The 19,285-nt window shown below is 36.0% G+C and overlaps 2 protein-coding genes across 2 annotated transcripts; one reads left to right on the top strand and one right to left on the bottom strand.

Moving 5' to 3' along the window:
• The first annotated feature begins 1,209 nt into the window (after nucleotides 1-1,209).
• LOC120269033 (protein S-acyltransferase 24) lies at nucleotides 1,210-10,309 on the top strand. Its single transcript, XM_039276325.1, has 13 exons — nucleotides 1,210-1,520; nucleotides 2,167-2,307; nucleotides 3,621-3,733; nucleotides 3,971-4,050; nucleotides 4,149-4,312; nucleotides 5,117-5,255; nucleotides 5,363-5,462; nucleotides 6,893-6,950; nucleotides 8,253-8,330; nucleotides 8,454-8,552; nucleotides 8,649-8,727; nucleotides 8,818-8,966; nucleotides 9,681-10,309. Exons 1-13 carry the CDS (start codon nucleotides 1,290-1,292, stop codon nucleotides 10,101-10,103), a joined length of 1,854 nt encoding a protein of 617 aa, XP_039132259.1. The 5' UTR covers nucleotides 1,210-1,289; the 3' UTR covers nucleotides 10,104-10,309.
• An 853-nt stretch (nucleotides 10,310-11,162) lies between these two features.
• On the bottom strand, nucleotides 11,163-18,872 carry LOC120268818 (protein TPR3-like). The gene is made up of 26 exons (XM_039276082.1): nucleotides 18,736-18,872; nucleotides 18,388-18,496; nucleotides 18,100-18,279; nucleotides 17,872-17,985; nucleotides 17,622-17,780; nucleotides 16,674-16,851; nucleotides 16,460-16,583; nucleotides 16,234-16,337; nucleotides 15,939-16,101; nucleotides 15,691-15,800; nucleotides 15,515-15,584; nucleotides 15,350-15,423; nucleotides 15,173-15,268; nucleotides 15,006-15,101; nucleotides 14,751-14,878; nucleotides 14,415-14,649; nucleotides 14,167-14,331; nucleotides 13,993-14,082; nucleotides 13,719-13,865; nucleotides 12,889-12,999; nucleotides 12,626-12,805; nucleotides 12,398-12,526; nucleotides 12,224-12,319; nucleotides 11,905-12,093; nucleotides 11,656-11,822; nucleotides 11,163-11,506 (listed from the first exon to the last, which is right to left on the bottom strand). The coding sequence occupies exons 2-26, from the start codon at nucleotides 18,465-18,467 to the stop codon at nucleotides 11,296-11,298; spliced, it is 3,396 nt and encodes a 1,131-aa protein (XP_039132016.1). The 5' UTR covers nucleotides 18,468-18,496; nucleotides 18,736-18,872; the 3' UTR covers nucleotides 11,163-11,295.
• Between the last annotated feature and the right edge of the window lie 413 nt (nucleotides 18,873-19,285).

Consider the following 19,285-nt stretch of genomic DNA (forward strand, 5'->3'; position numbering starts at 1 on the left):
CAAATTAATGGATGTAAACAAATAATATGTTCCTCTACTAAAAATGGGTTGGTATGCTTGTATACCCAATCTATGCAAAGTGGGCACTTTATTCAACAATATAGGATGCTTCCGCATGACTTCTTGAAGTATTTTCCATTGACAAAATGTGAACAACCCACGTGTCAAGGGCATATGCACAGGCCTAAAGATCGATCATCCAGCCTGCACACCCTTAATTAAGGACGTGGAGTTTGGATTGCAAGCTTGCACTCCACTTCTTCCAAATCTTGAACTTGAGATTTTTGAATGTTGCAATAACATATTTTGGTTCATATAATCTCACTAAAGAAGGAGCCATTTTCATTGTTACTGTGCCGGCTGTTAAAATTAGATCCGCTTGCCTAGGACTCGATCTTGGTACCAATCCATAACGAGCAAATTTAATGAAACAACAACTGGTACCATAGAGAAGAATTTAAGAATTGGGGGTCACCCTTCATTTTTACCGTGGAATCAAAAACCGTTATTTTATGAGCCTTTTGGTCCTTCAATATATATATAAAGACTGGTAAAAACTGTTATTCTATGATCATCATAAACAGTAGAAAACGCGTTCTACAATCATGAAAAGTAAAAAATGTACTGTACTTATATAAATGATCAAACGGCTGTGAGTAAAAAGTCCCTAGAGAACAGTAACTTAGGAATACCCTTAAATTACCATTTCCCAGTATATATATATATATATATATGAGGACCCATCATCTAGGGACGTCCATAGATTTCAAATCTAGGGATGTCCATAAGAAATGCGATGGATAGTAATCGATGGGCTCTTATCATTATGAAAACGGTAGAAACCGCGTTTCACGGTGTTGTACTGATGATCGTGAGCGATAAAAAGATGTACGATGTTTATGTAAGCAATCAACCATCGAGATGATGATCGGCGAACCTAGATTTAAAAACATCCCTAAATTTCAAATCTAGGGACTTACTTAGATGATGTTTTTCCTATATATATATATATATATATATACTTTCAAACATTTACCATGATTTTTAATTTTTGTTTATAATAATACTAATAAATAAATAAATAAAAATCCCCCAAATTTTTATATTCTTTCCCCCAATTTTTTACCTTTTCTTCCCAAAATGTCCCCACGGTCAACCTTTGTCAGCTTCCCCCAAAATCCCTTTCTTTCTCTCTCGATATTTCATTACTCGTTGGTCTTCTTCTTCTTCTTCTTCTTCTTCTCCCGCGTCCGCGTCGCTGGATCGGGCTTCTCCTCTCCTAGTCTCCGATGGCCTCCGAGATCGAGGTCGTCGATGAGGGCCCCGTCGCCTCCGCCCCATCAGAAGAGGAGTTGAAGAATGATGTCTACACGGCCGCGGCTTACGGTGACCTTGAGAAGCTCCAGCGCCTTGTGGAAACCGAGGGCTGCTCCGTCTCCGAGCCTGATGGCTCCGGATACTACGCCCTCCAGTGGGCTGCTCTTAATAACCGCACTGCCGCCGCGCAGTACATCATCGAGGTTTTTCCTTTTCTCCTTTTTCGTTATTACTTTTTTGTGGCTTGATTTCTTTGGGGGCTTTGATAATTTTATGTTTCTTTTCTCGGAAAATCGAGTGATTTTGTTGCTTTTTGTGGTTTTTAGCGGAGTTTGATACTGTTTGTTGTCATGTATCCGTGTGAAAATTTGATCTTTGGATCACTTTTGCTTGATGTGTTTTGTTTGTTGGAAAATAATGATTATTTACGTTTTCTATGCAACGGGTGTAGCCTCCTTTTATCAATTATTGTTTGATTGGTGGAATGGTTTCATAGGTTTTGTTTTTTTATTTTTTTATTATTTAGTTTGTCTCGTAGTTCTTTTTAGTGTATGTCATGGTAATCTTTTGTAATTCAATGTCTTCACCAACTATTAGTTTATGATGTCTTCAGTTCTAGAGTTATGAACTTTTGTGTGTGTCTTCTTTGGAACGTCTGTCTTTTTGTTCCTTTGTTCAATCTCCAAGAGCATATTTAATGGTCTTCACATTCTTTCTTGCTTCCGTAGTGGACTTAGTAAGACAGGTCCTGATGTTTTTCTTTATAGTTTTTCATCTTTTTTGTGGGATTCATGTCTATTTGTTAGGTCTGTGTTGAAATGGTGATTTTATTGTATTTTTTTTTAACAGCATGGAGGAGATGTGAATGCCACAGATCACACCGCGCAGACGGCACTCCACTGGAGTGCTGTGCGTGGTCATATCCAGGTTGCTGAGCTTTTGCTAAAAGAGGGTGCTCGTGTGGATGCTGCGGACATGTATGGTTATCAGGTTTGGAGCATGCAATTCAGTTTACTTTGCTTTTTATTTGCTTTAACTATTAATGATGCATTAACAGCGTTTTGATTTGAGTAATGTTTATCTTGTTTTCAATTTGGGCTAGACCAATGCCATCATCCATGAGTCGTCTTGACTATGCGGCCACTTGTATTTATCATGCGTGTTGTGCCAGAAATTTTATTGCTGTATATTATCTTGGGATAATTCTATATTTTCTTGGGATACTTCTATATGAGCTATTTTCAAATTAAAGTTTTCAATTTTAGTAATTTTATGAGTAAAATCATCAAGAAGAACTTGCTTTGTTATAGTTCAATGACTCAATCAACTAGGTCTAGTCATATATCCCCTTGTTTCCTGGAAACTTGTCATCCTCTTTTCTTTTGTAGGTTTAACTTTAACAATTTTCTAGGCTTAGTGTAAGCCAATTTACGATGGCACTGATTCTAAAATCAGTTTGTAACTGGAAGTTTTTTTCTGCTAACTTAGATGATTTTGTGGTACTATGACTGAAGTCTTTCTTGTGATTCATGTTTATCATTGTGTATGTAAAGCTCTAAGCACACTGATCTTGATTGGCTTGAGTTTGGTTTAATTGAATTCAAAGCACCTTGATAGTAGTAAACTTGAGTTATCTATTGAAGCTTGGCTTGAATCAAATTTGCAAATAGTGTAATAGGAAGCAAAGTCGAGTTGAATGAACCCCAATAAAGCAAAATTGAGCTGAGCCCCAAGTTACACGTGCTTGGCTTGAGTTCAATTTGAATAATTGATTAGATGGAGAAAGCTCAAGTCAAATCTAGTAGATAACATTTAAGACCCAAATATTGCACTTATGGTTGTTATTAAGTTGTTATTGGAAAATAGTTTGCACCTAAACCTTCCAATCATGCTGCCTGACTTTATAAGGTTCCTTATTTTTATAGGATCTTATGTCAAAGTATAACTAAACAGTTGTAAAAATTAAACTAAGGGTATCCTAGTTGGGCTTGAACAAGGAAGTTTATTTTCAAGCATGGCTAGAAATTAAATTCAAGCCCAACTAATAGGAAGAGCTCAAGGTTAATTTGAGCTGAACACAGGCTGCTTGTGAGCAGTTTGATTATTTGGACAACCCTATGCAAGTATGATCTAAGAATGTTATGTTAATTGGTTGTGTCCCTTGAAAACATTACCAATTTAGTGTCATTTGTTATCAACTTGATGGTGCATATGTTTGTCTTGATTGATATTGTTGCGTTAGTTGTGTTCTTAAAAAGTTTGTTGTGAGGTCTGTCCTTTGATCATTCTCAATGTTATTGCAGACCACACATGTTGCAGCTCAGTATGGCCAGACAACTTTCCTTTATCATATTGTGACAAAATGGAATGCCGATCCTGATGTCCCTGATAATGATGGAAGGAGCCCTCTCCACTGGTATGAGCCTCTGCCTCTTTATGTAATATCTTCCAATCTGGTCGGCTTGTTTGGCCATTGCATTATCCTATTTTTGTTGTCTTACAGTTTGTGGCTTTGCCATGCTTCTGCCATCTTCCATCTGATGATTACAAAAACATCTTGAGCAGATATTTTTCAATCTTTTTTTCAGAAATTGAATATATCTTCTCCAGTGATTGTTCTGTCAACTGATCCTTCACTTTTACGGGTTTGCAGGGCTGCCTACAAAGGATTTGCTGATAGCATACGTCTTCTGTTATTTCTGGATGCCTATAGGGGCCGACAAGATAAAGAGGGTATTATCTTGTTTTAATGACAATCTTTTTAATTTTTAGCTTTGGTTTCTACTGTGGAAAACTAAGAATATATTTGTAACTTGTGTATCATTTTTCAGGTTGTACTCCTCTTCATTGGGCTGCTATCAGGGGGAATCTTGAGGCATGCACAGTGTTAGTTCAGGCGGGTAAAAGGGAGGACCTAATGGTTACAGACAACACTGGGTTTACTCCAGCACAGCTAGCTTCAGATAAAAATCATCGGCAAGTTGCTTTTTTCCTCGTAGGTGTTCTTTCACTAAAACAACTAACAACTTAATATCCTATTCTGGCCTCCTCGATAGAACACTCGGTCATTTATTTCATAATCTTTGGTTTTGGTTTTTGATGCCTACAATTTGCCTGAATGATTGCTAATCTCAGCATATATAATTTTGTTTAGTAGTTGGCTGGCCAGGTTTGGGGCTGCAACCAGCTCCAAGGCTAAAGAGATTGGCAAGCATCTTAGAATATTTTACAAACAATGATATGGTTTTTTTAGTTTGATATTTCTTGGGCTAATTTATTCCAGAAACTCTACGTAACAATGGATGAAACCTTGCTTTAGAAAGTTCAAGCGTAGTGATGAATGCACTAGTATTTTATCAGTGATAACTTTTAATGAGTTTTTTACATAGATTTGGATTCCAAGTATAAGGCCCTAGAATTAGTTGAGCTGCAATAAGAAGGTTTATTGGTGGATTATGAAATGCCAGTCAATTTTGAACTTCATTATTCCCTGACAATATGTAATTCCTGCTTATATTCAATATTAAAATTCCCTGTGTGACAACATTAAGAGAAGTATGAAACATTCAGGCTGCTGTTAGAAAGGTCACAGCGTCCTCTAGTTATGCAGAATTTGGTACTGTCTGAGATTAACATGTCTCGAATTTGGATGGTGTCTAAGTTTAGGAATGCTGGTCTTTATATGGTCACGTCAGTTCCTACTTTCACCTCTGTTGCATACGCAAGTTATGTTAAATAATGAAATCATCTTCCTTGAAAGTTTATACTGATTCTTTTCTTTGTAAACATGTTCTTCCAGGGAAATGCCAGAAGACTATTTGACAAACGGTGCGATGGGAATAGCCCACTTGGGAAAATTTCAAAATTAGGACTTGCTCCTGCTCTCTGGATTGTAATTATCATTCTGCTTGTCACTTATATACATTCTGTGGTCTTAGGTAAAAAATATAGTTTTAAGTTATGTTTTTATTTTTGGATTGACACATATAAACTTTTTTTTCCTAATGAACTATTTATTGAGTTTACCCTTTCTTCATGGATGCAGCATCAAGTTTCCCAAACCTAACAGCTGGCTCTGGTTTTTTCGCTTGGTTAGGAGTTCTATCGGCAACTACTGGGTTGGTGATGTTTTATAGATGTAGTAGGTATGCCATTTTAAACCTCATCAATGCATTAACTGAACTACATCAGTGGCATCATTTGTTAGGATTGATTTCTTGATCTAGGTTACTCTGATAGATGTTTTCTTGCTTTCTTTCTATTTAATTATTTTAAGTTCTGGAGTTGAACATTAAGGCTGACTGTATGATATCTGGTGTAGTTGTGGTTTCTAATGTAGGGCATATTTAAGCTATTTATTTGCACTAGTAGGCTCAAAGAATGCTTTTGTGGTGCTATCTTCTATCAAATGTCAGAAATGGGCTGTTTCTTGGTTGGATGAGCTGTTAACGATAAACAACTATTTGCCAAGTGCCAACCAAATTCATAGTAGCCTTTATTATCCTCCTTTATGGCATGTGGCGGATCTGTGGTTTCCAATTGAATATATTTAAGGATAATTTGTACTGAATAATTTTCTAACAAATTAAAGCTATTTTAAATGCGAGGTGCATTGAGGAACAGCTGGCATTTATTTAATTCCTTGTATGTCTATTACCCCATAGAAAAATGCCTTCTGGTTGTACTATAAGTCTATAATCATAGAACAATCAATCCAATTAATGCTTCACAAACATTAAATTACTGATTATTAAGTATAAGACACAGTAAATACCAAAACCTTGATAGTTTATCATAAATAGAAATGAGTTGGCCCACCTTGCTGCATATTTGATTGTATTTATGGCTTCCTGATTCATATTTAGTTTCTTGGTCTCCACTGCATGAGCAGACTTCATGTTTGTGTATCTGGTCACTGAAATCCATATATAAGCCACAAATAAGGCATGAAATAGCCTCGAGTTACCCACTTCAGCTAGTCATTCATACTGTCATATTTGAATCATTTAATATAAATTTCTTCATTGGAGTTGTGAAAGAATAAAACAATATTGTCACATCCTAGGCTAAACTTGTGTATAATAAATCTCCAACATGCCCATGTTGGTGATAGCCTTGTGGATCAAGTGTAGTCTTTATCAAGACATGTTATGTAATAAAAGAAAAAAAATTGACAAATGAATATGCAAAAACTCCAATTAACATGTTTTTAACACCTTTAATACTTAAAAATTTGTGGCCTCAACAGTTTAATGTTGAATTGCAAAAAGTCTTATTACTCTTATAACCTACTAAATCCCTTTGATTACAGCTTTGTGGTGTTTGCCATGCCTGTTACTTCTTACTAATCCTTGGTTTCTCACTTAAAAATCTGGTAGGTATTGATTCATTATGGATATGCACCTTCTATGAAGTCATATTCTGTTTTGCATCATCTTGTATTATGATTGGGGTGTTACATTTAGCACCTTGAGTTACAGCTTTTCTTATGGCATACTATGTCAGGCAGTACAAATATGAATCATTCTCTTACTGTGTGCTTGTTTTTTAATGCAATACTTTCTTATGACCACAGGAAAGATCCGGGTTTTATCAACATGAAAGTACGTGATTCACAAAATGTCAGAGATGATGTAAGTTCCACACCTGGCAGCATGTCCTTTATTCCTTGTGTTGCGGAATCTTAAATTCTCAGTTAGCATTATAAATGTTGCAAGCACATAATATTAGCAAATTACTGTTTCCCCTTGGACCATTAGATTATGTTGGTTTATGCTATCATGTGTTTCTTTGTGCTTCAACATGTCTTTGTACAGTATTAGGCCATCAATTCTAGTTCATCTTTTATCAACAATAGCTTTGCATGAAGTATGTTTTTCTTCTTTTGTATTAAAAACATTATTATATTTACTACAATTTTCCAATTCACAATCCAATTCAACATATTTCCTGGAAGAAGGGTCTTAGCCAACAAAAAGAGTTGTGTCCATGATTTAACCCCAAAAGAATTATTCTGAATTTATCCTATTGTCTTCAGCTGTCTGCCTTGGGTCATTTTTTATACTTGTAAAATGATTTGGCAAAAATTTAAAGAAATAGTCAGAAATGTTTCTTATACTTTATTCTTCCAATCTTTTATTGAAGTTATTGTGACTATAGGCTTGTTCTGTAAGGACAGTTGCGTGACTGACAGGCTGCATAGTAATCTGTTTTCTTACGCTTCAGTGGCTTGCTTCTTGTGTGTGTGTAGGACATCTAGGATACTATGGGTTTCATTGTGATTTCAGCAGTCACATTATCAGACAATGTTTTTCTGATTACCTTCCATTAAGATGTGTGGCAGGATTGATTAGTCCCTCTGTTCTCTTTTAATCTCTCTATCATTTAGTGTGTGTGGAGAATGAAATGAATGGAGAGTGAGAGAGAGAAAAACAAAAAAACAGTCATTAGTGGAATTAGCATGCAGCTTTAATTTCTCAGACATGGCCATTGGATTGTAGCATCATTTTCTTTCTTTCTGGTATATTAGTTAAAGTGGTGAAGTGATTTTTTAACTTCTTGCGATCCATTTTGGCTATTTGTTTCTCTATTTATAAATTTTTCCTTGTGCAAGGCTTCTTATAATAATTTTTATTTAGGCATGCTATCATTTTTTCTATCTTTATTCGTTGAATTACATATAGCTATGAGCTGTTACCACAAATTAACTTAATTAAACAAGACCTTAGAGGTAGCTGCTGCATGTACAAAAGTGAACTTTATATTATAATACATTATATGAGAAAGGGAAACCCTTTGTCTTGTTAAGTATTTCAATGCCATCAGTATATTCTTTTATTTTTTAAGATTTTTTTGGCAGTCTCTTGTATTCAAGTAGAACTTTTTCTAAGCTCAAGAAACTCTCAGATTCTTATATCTTCATATCTTTTGTATAGGAGCCTCTACTTAAGATGGAATTGAGTGATCCTGTTTTGCTTGCTGGGAATTGGTCTCAGCTATGTGCGACTTGCAAGGTGATTCTGTTACAAGTTGGCCACTTCTTTTTTATGTTTATTTCTCACAAAAAGAATGGCAGTTCCTTATTATCTTCTATTTGAATATTTCTAATTAAGCCGTTTTTCAAAATGTAATACTAGATTGTAAGGCCTCAACGTTCAAAGCATTGTTCAACTTGTGACCGCTGTGTTGAGCAGTTTGATCATCACTGCCCATGGGTGTCAAATTGTATTGGCAAGGTGCTTTAAGTCTCATGACTTTAGCCTTCCCTTTTTATTCTTTCATATTATACTTTTTCATCATTGTATTCATAATACAATAATTTGTGATTGCAGAGAAACAAATGGGACTTCTTTTTGTTTCTCCTCTTAGAATTCTCAGCAATGGTGATTACTGGTGCTGTGACTATTTCAAGTATGTATTTACTAATTTCCCCCATTAAATAAGTTACTTGGCTGCATGTTTTTCTTCCATTTTTATGAGGAAGCCAAATGCATATTATAGGAATCACATCTGATCCAACTGCTCCAAGTTCGTTCCGTGCACGGATAAATCATGTCCTTACTCATCACCCTGGCGCCATATCATTTCTGATAATGGATTTCATGCTTTTCTTCGGAGTTGCAGTGTTGACTGCTGTCCAAGCATCACAGGTATGCAGTAAAACATTTTAACAATATCTTTATCAAAGGAATGCCGCACTTAGTAATAAAGAATCCATATGTGTTTTGAGGCTTGATGAAGTTTTCCAAGCTTTCATATTATCCATATATGACTATATTTCTTGAGCTGGCCATTGCGTGGCACTGGGATTAAGTTTAACTAACCTGCACTTAGATTCAAGAGCAAAGTTGCGTAACTCTGCCCATGAAGTACAAACACTATTGACCCAAGAATATCTTTACTCCAAAACAAAATTTTCAAATATTTATATAACTTACTACTAGTTCACAAGGGGGGATGTGGCTAAAGTGGGGAAGTCCAAATTTCCTTCAGAATGTATGGGAAGTGAAACTACACTCACAATTCCGGTTTTTCTCTTGGTGGAAGTGAGGTGTTCTGAAATAGCCTTTTTTATATATTCTAGTGCAAAATTAGGAAAATGGTGAACTTGAGGGAGTCGTCACTTCCCCACTTCGTGGTGAAAGAACATCCAAAGTACGGAAAGGCCACATCACTTCTACCCTCACTTGGCTTGATGCCTACTTGGTTTACTCTTTTTATAGGTTCAGATCATGGCCATCAAACTACTCTGTGTGAGAGTGCCTTCATATTGATAATAAGACGGAGATATAATTGTTATGTTATTGCTTTATGATGCTTCTGATTTATTGTGTTTTTCTTTAACATGAATGTTTTTGCTGCAGATTGCTCGGAACATAACTACAAATGAGATGGCAAATGCTATGCGCTACACATATCTCAGAGGCCCCGGTGGTCGGTTTAGAAACCCATACGATCACGGTGTACGCAAGAACTGCACAGACTTCTTCATTAAGGGCTATAGCGAAGACATTGAGCGACCAGAAGAACCATCGTCTGCTGAAGAAATAGGAATGCTGCCGATAACCAGAAATACGAATCTGCACAATGGTGAGTGCCACAATCATCACTCCAATGGGAGTACCCATGTTTGCAGTGCCGCGGAGCCGAAGAATTCCAAATCTCATATAAATTCTTCGCACAACAACCATAACAATGATAAGACTGAAAAGGTACCTCTTGGCCTAGGATTCGGCTTGGGAAGAAACAATGTTCGGCACAATGCGCGCTCAATTCTGGCCTCATGATTATATTTTTGATTTATCCATTTAGCGGATTATAATCTTCGTCTTTCAAGCCGGTGAAATGTGTTTATACAGCTTTTTTTTGGTCTATTGTACTGTGGCTTCATGTTATTCTAAGATTCAGATGTCTTCTGTTTGTTGTATGTCTTGTAAGAAATGTTCAGTTGCAATTCATCAGTGTTTGAGAGTACTGTTTCTTTTTTCAGAAATTTAAAGAATGATGTGATTTGTAGGAATTTATTGGATCTCAAAATTTCTCCAGAAATTGTATGTTTGGCGCATTTTTTTTTTTTGTAGGTGTCTAAAATTATTTTTATTTTTTAAGCAAAATTCTCTTTATTTTAATTGTACAAACCCTTTGATTCAGAAGTGTAAACAGTAATGATATTTTTATTAAATAGATTTTCTGAATAATGTAGATATCAAATTGGTATTTTTGTCAGTATTTACGTTATTCTTTCTTGTTGGGTTTTTTTAAATTAATTTTTTTTATTAATTAAATTTTAAATTTAAATCCTTAATTGTAAATAGTAAATCAAAAATTATTTTTTTTTGAATTTAAAATTTTAAAAATTTAGAGTTTAGTATTTATTATTTAGGGTTTAAATTTTTAAAATTTTAGATTTAAGATTCTATAGCATTTAGGATTAAAATTTTAAATATTATTTTATATTTTCTTTTATAAATTTAGAGATTTTTAAAGTTTGAATTTGACGTTTATATAAAAAATCCCTTGACAAAAATAAAGATAAAAAAAAATTAATAATAATAAAAGCACAAGATGGACCGGAAAAAAAAACTTATTAAAAAAAAAAATAGAGCAGCAAAAAGAAATTTCAGAACAACCCTGGCTATAATTAATCAATGAATATCACACTGAAAAAGAAAAGCATAACATTGTGCCAGTGTATTTATATGGTTTACTGAATATTTATGAAGATCGAATAAACAGAAATCCATCCTACAAAGAAAATATAACAACATGCAAGCATTCCACAACCTACATCTCTCTTTGAGAGAGTATATGTTTCAGTTCAGACCAGGAACAATTCAGATAGTTTCTTTCATACAGACAACAGTACAAACAATGCTGCAGCCTTTTGAAGAAAAATGCAGCTTGCAAGCATGCCCTAGTTAGCAACTTCTTAACATGGAAGGCGAAAGATTAATAAGACAGATATAAGATCGTCTTCCGTCACCTCTGCTGTTGATCTGAACCTGAGGCTCCGGCGGGAGGTGCTGAGGACATGCTGCATGCAGACCCGTTTTCGGTGGGTGGTACAACTCCCCATTTGCCTTCGGATTCTAGAGGCTCCAATACATGGACACCGCCGTCTGTCAGTCCTAATGCAAATTGGTTTGGTTCCGATGGATGAGCAGCGATGACGAGTGGATGCACTGTCGAACTGGAAACAAAGAAAGAAAAACAAACACACAATGCAGCAGTGTTTCATTGTTTAGATCAAAATTCAATGTGTAGAAATATGATCAACAGGAAAGAAACATGAGAGGAATTCATGTTTTGAGAATTCTGATTTTAGAAGATGGTATTTACCTGATATTAGCCGGAAGATATGCAGTAGGATTGATCCGACAGCGTAGTTTAAGGTTGGCAGCACTAAATACATAGACAGTAGCATCGAGAAAGCTGACATAAATCAACTGACTGTCACATGAGAATGTGGCATGGGAAATAGGCGCCGAAGATTCACGAGGCATCCACTGTAAGATATGAACACAGTTTTAAAAATTGGTGGTGAATGATACCATGATCTATACAAAAAATTTACTAGTAAACACCTACTTGCTTTACACACTCCAGCTTGTTAGTGTCATATAGAGCAATCTGTGTCTCGTGGACAGCTAGGAAGTGTATCTGATCCTGATGAAACTGGACACGGGTATCCGAAACTACATTTGGATTGCGGCCAGGTGGAATTTGCAGAAATTTACTTCTTAACTTCTCCCACCCATCAGTCCCCCACACACATATCTGCAACAGAAAACATCATTCCAATGTGGTTTTGGAGATGAGATGGATATAATATAAGGAAAATATTCCATTAAAAAAGATCACAAATTAAAGAAATAATAAGAATAAGTCATGAGGACCACTAGTTAACCTGAGCATCAGCTCCAGATGAAACCAACACATTCAGCGTGTTTGAGAAGGCAAGACCAGTGATTCTTTTTGTGTGGCCCCTAAGTTTACTCTTGACCTGCGACAAGATAAACAAATAACTTAAAATGTTGGTCTTTTGGTGACCAATCACACAAATACTTCCGTAGTCACATACCTCATCTACTCGAACATTATAAATTTGGATCGTCGAGTCATCCATTCCAATAGCTATTATATTATTATCCTGAGGATGAAATGCAAGAAATGTTGCCGCCGGTGGCGGAGGCATGAATGTTGTCATGGTCTGCATTTATCAGAATATTATTAAAATGGTTACAATTTTGAGAATATGAAATGATCTGACTGGAAAAAGAAATGCCTTCAAGAGTTGTCAAAGGAGAACCTTAAAAGTCATCATGTTAAAGAGAGAAATTTTTCCACCAGATGCAGACATGACGTAAGAGTCATTCTTCGACAAAGCAAAGCAAGGAACTGCTTCCTCAGGATTTATGTCAGTTATTTCATTGGTCATTATTATACCACTTGAAGGTTGCCATAATTGAGGAACAACACTTGCTGTTGCCTGTGAAACAAATAACTCATACTTAAATTTTGGCTAGTACTTGCAAAATAAGCTTAGTGCAGTCTATACAATGATATTCCCACCTTTCCACTCAGATGGCGTTCATTTCGTGGCCACTTCCATAGAAGATGTGTAGCATTGGATGCCAAGGCCAAGATGGCAATTCCAGAATTTGTATAAATTAGCCTCGATATCTGCACACACAGGAGCAAATCTCAATCAAATTAAGGCATTCTATTATCACCTTTCATCTCAGTAAACTGGGACATTACTGACTAAGATTGATTAGTAGTATTCTGACTTTTCCATTACCTCGGTTCAAACTTAAAACATCAAAATCAGACATTAATATACATCCACTTTATTACACCATGTTCAGTCAACGAAAATTGTTAGCAATTCAAAAAAATAAAATTATCAATGTTACTAAGGTTTTAAAAAAAACATAAGCATATTGCTATAAATGGATGGAACCCATGTCATGTTAGTTTTTATGATAGTTCTACAAAACAACCTTTAGCATAATTCAAGGTATTGGAACATAAAATTCTTGTAGAGCTATGTATTAGCAAATGAGGAAAATATTTATGCAAACATGTTTAAATCCTGCTTAAGATTTGTCCCAGTAGTTACAAGCTGGAAGCAACAAGCTCCTTCAGATACCCCTCTCTTAAAAGGTAGGCCATAATTACAATTAGAATCACAGTTCAAATTAAGGGGAAGAAAAACCGAACACAAATAAATTCAAAACATTCTCCTATAATTTGTCCAAAAAGACAATAATTGGAACATTGTTTTAAATGGCCTACAAGCTTTGTACAACAAAAGATTCATATGTAATGTGTAGTACTATAAGAACTGGATCATAAATGATATAATCTGAGAAAAAAATATCAAGATAAGAAAGCGCGACCTTGCTTGTTTTCATGTTATCAAAGAGCCTCAAGGATCGACATTGAGCTGGTTCATTAATTTCTGTGAGCTTCCAAATTTTTGATTTCTCCATTGCTTCATCAGCTATTCGACTTTTTACATCTCCCAAGTTTCTGCTGTCTCCATCCTATAATGCACAGTCATATCTCATTCAACAAATGTGAAATTCTTTATAAAATTATTTGAATAAATAAAGGAAAGCAAGCATGGACAAATCAACCAAATAAAAGAAAAACTTGAGTTATTTGACAAACCATTCCAGTAACAACTACAGGAGGAACAACTCTATCTAGTATTCCGGAACTGGTTGCAACAGCAACAGTTGATAACGGGCTTATCACAGGCTGCATCAAACATGAGTTGTTATTTACAATACTATCCAATGGCTTTGTATTGTCAAATATTAACAGATCACAAGAGTTCCATACCTTTGCCAAATTCTCTGAAACACTTCTAGAGGCGTCAAAAGAACGGCTTTCAAGAGTCCTCAGCAACCTAATCCCATCAGAATTTGCTAAGATTTTAATCCCATTATCAACTGTAGAAACAGCAAGCAATGTACCCTCCTTGTTGAAGCGTATTCGTGGACTTGCCTAAAAATTAAAGTTAGAGCACGCAAAAGATGTTTCCTTTATTAATTCTCTCATTGTTAACATAACCAATCTGGAAATCTTACTGGCAGGCCACCCTCAGCATCAATTGTTGTCAGCAAATTGGTATTATCCATATCCCAGAATTTTATCAAACCCTCATCACCAGCAGCCAAAAACCGGTTTCTAGTGGTATCAAATTGCACGACACCCATTGATCGTTTACGAAATCCTTGATATGTTCTTTTTACCGCACCTTCACTTTCATTCCATTCCACAATGGAAGATTCTCCATCCTTGCTGGTCCCACAGGAAAAGAGCCTACAAAGAACAAAGTTTTACTTTATATATCATAGGAAATAGGAAATGTAAACTAAATTAAGGATGAGTAATACAAAAATTAAGCAGTAGATAAAACTAACCTAGATCCATCAGCACTATAAGCCATTGTAGTGCACCAGTGACCCGGGGCATCATAATCAATTCTGGATCCCACATTATCATACAACCATGCCTTTATCTTTCCATCCAACGCAGTTGAAAAGATGAACTGAATGATCAAGTATAAGTATTATGAAGGTGCAAATAAGCAAAGACAAAAGACTGCATGCTTGTTAACATGCAAAGGATCATCAAGAGAGATATACGCAGTCTCAAATAGTCAGATGGAAGGTCACCTGGATATTCTCCTTGTAATGGGGACAAACTGAATAAACAGGTGCGTCATGACCTTCAAAAGTATATTGTTTGGTGCCACTACTTGCATCCCACACCTACATTACATGGTCAAAAAATAAATATTTACCCGAATATATAGACACCACCACCTAAATTAAGATCCAACCTTAATCATCTTGTCATCTCCACAGGTGATTACACACAGTTGTTTATTGGGATGAGAGAATGCCAGATCATTAACACCACCAACATGAGCATCAATCTACAAAACCAATAACCATGTCATATAATAATAATTAGCACATATTAACTGCAGAAATTCTACTCTTCCCATTACTTATACCTGCAAATGCTGCCTAACATCATCACCACCATGATAAGAATATAATTGCACAATATGCTTGGAGTATGCAACACCTACAAAAAGCAACAATTGTTTCAAATTGTTTTTAGTGTTCTATTGGAAATAATTCAATTTATCATATAAATTTCCAGTTAGATTACTTACCAAACAAGGAACCATCCGGACTCCACAGTATACGGTTAACTGAAACACCAGGATCTTTAACTAGAGCGGCCTGAGTGGTAAAGAATCCGATTTCAGATTAGAAAGAATGTTTAAGATTTAATGCACTGGAGCAGCATGTCAAATGATACAACTAGATGAAATACCATTGACGATACCTGCAGGGACACAGGACATGTTCCAAATTCCCAAAGCTTGAAATTCTTCAAGACTAATCTCTCCCTCAGTCCAACATCCCATAATCCAATATCACCAGCATTTGTACCAACTAAAAAATAGGAGGACCAAAGTCAAGCAGTGCAATTCCAAAAAACGCTTGCTTCTTGAATTTAAGTATATCTTCTTTCAAGCAAACAGTTAACAACCAAAATCAATATGAACAAACGAGCAATTCTGAGAAGTTCACCAAGGAGAATAGTTTGTTGAATGGGATGAAAATCCATGCTCATCGGTGCTGATCCCTGGATAAGTGCTCTAGCAACAGTCTTTGGTAGGTCATCTGGAGTGACCATAGCTTGACTGTGGCTTTGAGGATAGGTAACTGGAAGAATATTTACTTGCATATTTACCTGCATGAAGAAGTTGAGTATCAGGAATACCATATCGGAAACTTGTAACATTCAAACAAGCAAAAAAATTGGTTAATAGCCTGAAATAGCATAGAGATGGCTCCCTCTATAGTGTAGAGGTGCACAACATACCTCATCAGGTCTTGTTCTTTTGGATACATGATCAGACTCAGCTGATGGGTAATCTATCGAAGGGTTACTAGTTGGGGGAGTCCTAGGATGCTTCAAAATTGCAACTACACTCAAAACAAGTCAAGTAAACAAACAGAATTAGTGAACAGTATAAGAAATGTGCAAACTAAATTGGTGAAACCACAACTACATTTCCCACATATAATGAAGAATTTGAACACATTACCAGGATTTGTAGGAGCAGTGAGTCCAATAGCTCCACCAGACACTGATGGGTGTGCTACAGCTGGTGGGTTAGACATCCAACTAGCGAGTGGAGTAGGAACTGGTGCTTGTGCAGGTTGAAAAGGCTGAAAGTATCATACAAAGCTCAACCAAATATTCCAAAGACAGTAGTTGGAATAAAACGAATAAAGAAAGAAAGAAAGTTCCTTAGTTACCCCATGGGCGCCCAATGGAGGGAAACCTCCTGATTTGGGTATGGATCCAATTAATGGATTATTTGCTGGTGAGGGGGTGTGTGGACCATTTGGTTGTCCACATGAATGATCAACAAAAAGGGTTTTTATGTCAGGGTTCGGCCTCGGGTTTTTACAAAGTTGGTGCTGCCAGTTCAAGCTGCCAGACATGTAATGATGATATTAATTCTCAGAGCATCATGCTCGTAAATGATATATTAAAACACTCATTAAAAAATAAAGCAAAATAGGATGCTCAAATCAAAATGCAAGCACCAATCATGACTACTTTTGCATGCATCAACACAGCCAATGGATATGGCAGACATGAAAATGGAAATCAGTTCTACCATTTTTGGTGAAAAATCTGCATAAAGACTTTTGACAAGACATCGCTTTCTTTTTAGTTTTCAGTTTTTTTCTTTCTTTTTGACACATAGCTAAAGAATCTTTTAATAAAGTACGGATGAACTTATAATTAGACTCATTTTATCTAGAACAACCATGAATGCAAGAATGAATTATTATTTTAAAAATGTAGCACATATAGGTCTTACTGGTCCAGAGAAGTATTTAAATAAGAAATTTAACACACGAGTCTTACCATAGACAGTTGCCCAATTAAGATGACATAAATAAAAAAGGTCAACCACAAAGTTATGTTTCTAAAGAGAACGGCATGGACATTTTCTAGTAAGTGCCAACCTTTCTCATAAAACCTATTTCTAATAGCTAAGCGATCTTTTGTCGTTGCTCCCACTGACATGTCAGTTAAAGCCTAAAAGAGATAAACATCCTAATTTACTTGACCTTTAGTGATTTCTGTTGTGGAAAAAAAAACATTCAAATGGTAAAATATATACTAAACCAGCAGGATACAAAAACAAATTTGAACATAAAATAGCAATAGTAAGGAAAATAACTTGTTACCTTTGATTGATAAGAGTGCGTAACCTTGAATTCTTCAGACTGGGAAACAGCAACTTGTCACGGAACAAAGGATTTGCTTCAATTAGCTTCTTAAGCTCAACCAGCATAATTGCTCTTGCTGATTTTGTATCACCATATTTTGAGAGCTGCTCATTTTCTCTGGATAGAAAAAGTACACCAAATCAGTCATTGTCTACCAATCTTCATTAAGAAAGAGAGAGAGAAAACAGAAGTTGGGGTTAAACCAAACCTGAAATTCTCTAATGTCAAAAGCTGTGTAATTTCTTTAAAAAGCTCTTCATTAAATGTAGAAAAGACTTTCAAATCCTTCACGAGCACATCAACGGCCTTTGCACGGTCACGCCTATGAAGAGTTACTCTCACATTAACATTGAATTCTTGAACACACTAAATAACAAAAACCAAGACCTGTCGACATCTAAGTGAGATATCAAAAATTCAAAGTCTTGCAACTCACTTGTCCAATGCCTCAAGATACTTCTGCTTCCGAATCTCAAAGAAAATTTTCATGGAATACCGATTATCATCCACCTTGGTGAAGCCAGAGAGGTACCGCTCAACCTCATCCCAGTTCCCATTGTGCACCTCATCCTCAAAATACTTCATATTGAAGTAAAACCCAGACTCCTGCTCAAGTCTACAAAAATTCCCAAAATGGCAAAAAGACATACAATTAATCACTTCAAAACCCTAAGAATACCACGAAATCAAGCCAAAGGCAACGATTTCCCAAAGAAACCCTCACTTGTGAACAGTCTCCTTGAACTTCTCCTCATCTAGAAACTGCAATATAAGAAACACCAGCTCCCTGCTAAGAGACGACATCCTCACGCCTCCGTCCTTCACCCAAATCCCTGTACCCAATACTCAAATCATCAAAAAAATACCCAAAAATTCAACCTCTTTCATCCTAAACAGTGTCTCAGATCAGGAAAAACTCTAAAAACATAGAATTCAACTCATCAATGCCAAATAATCCAGCTCCCTTTCCTATCCTAAGATCGGAACTTAGGGGCCTAAAAAATAGGGCAAAAAACCCCAAGATTTACATAAAAAAACAGCAAAATCTTTGAGGAAAATCAAGGCAGATCACCTCCGGCGAGAAGCGAGGCCACCGAGCGATAGATCGGAGATCGAAAACCGCGATTCCTGCGCTAATTTAATCGGAAAAAAAAAGAAGCAAAATGAGAAGAAATATCGGATTTGGGACGCAGCGATGGAGGATTTATTGGAAAGAGGGGTGATAAGTGCATCCTCCTTTTTGATAAGTTAATCTACTTATCACTGTGATAACTCATTGCTCTTATAGCGGTGCTGGTGATAAGTTATCTATCCAATGGAAGCCGGCTCCCTTTTCCATCTCGATCTTATCGCGGTGGAATCCGGTTACCGGCAGCTGCCCGTCACCCGGTTTCCAAATAAGAAAGAGACTGGATCCCATGTAATGCCAAAAAGAGAAACGAAGTTAGAACGCGTTTCCTACGCGTTTCCCACATTTTTTTTTTTTACCAATTTCTATTTTTTAGAAATTTAAATTATTTCTTTTTTGGTAAAAGTTTAAAGTTGTGTAAACTTTTTATGTGAATTGACCCTGATAAAGTTGGCTAATTTTTTATTTATATTATTTAAAAATTTTATATTAA

The sequence above is a fragment of the Dioscorea cayenensis genome, chromosome 9 (assembly GCF_009730915.1).
Source record: "Dioscorea cayenensis subsp. rotundata cultivar TDr96_F1 chromosome 9, TDr96_F1_v2_PseudoChromosome.rev07_lg8_w22 25.fasta, whole genome shotgun sequence".
In the NCBI taxonomy this organism is placed as follows: Eukaryota; Viridiplantae; Streptophyta; class Magnoliopsida; order Dioscoreales; family Dioscoreaceae; genus Dioscorea; species Dioscorea cayenensis.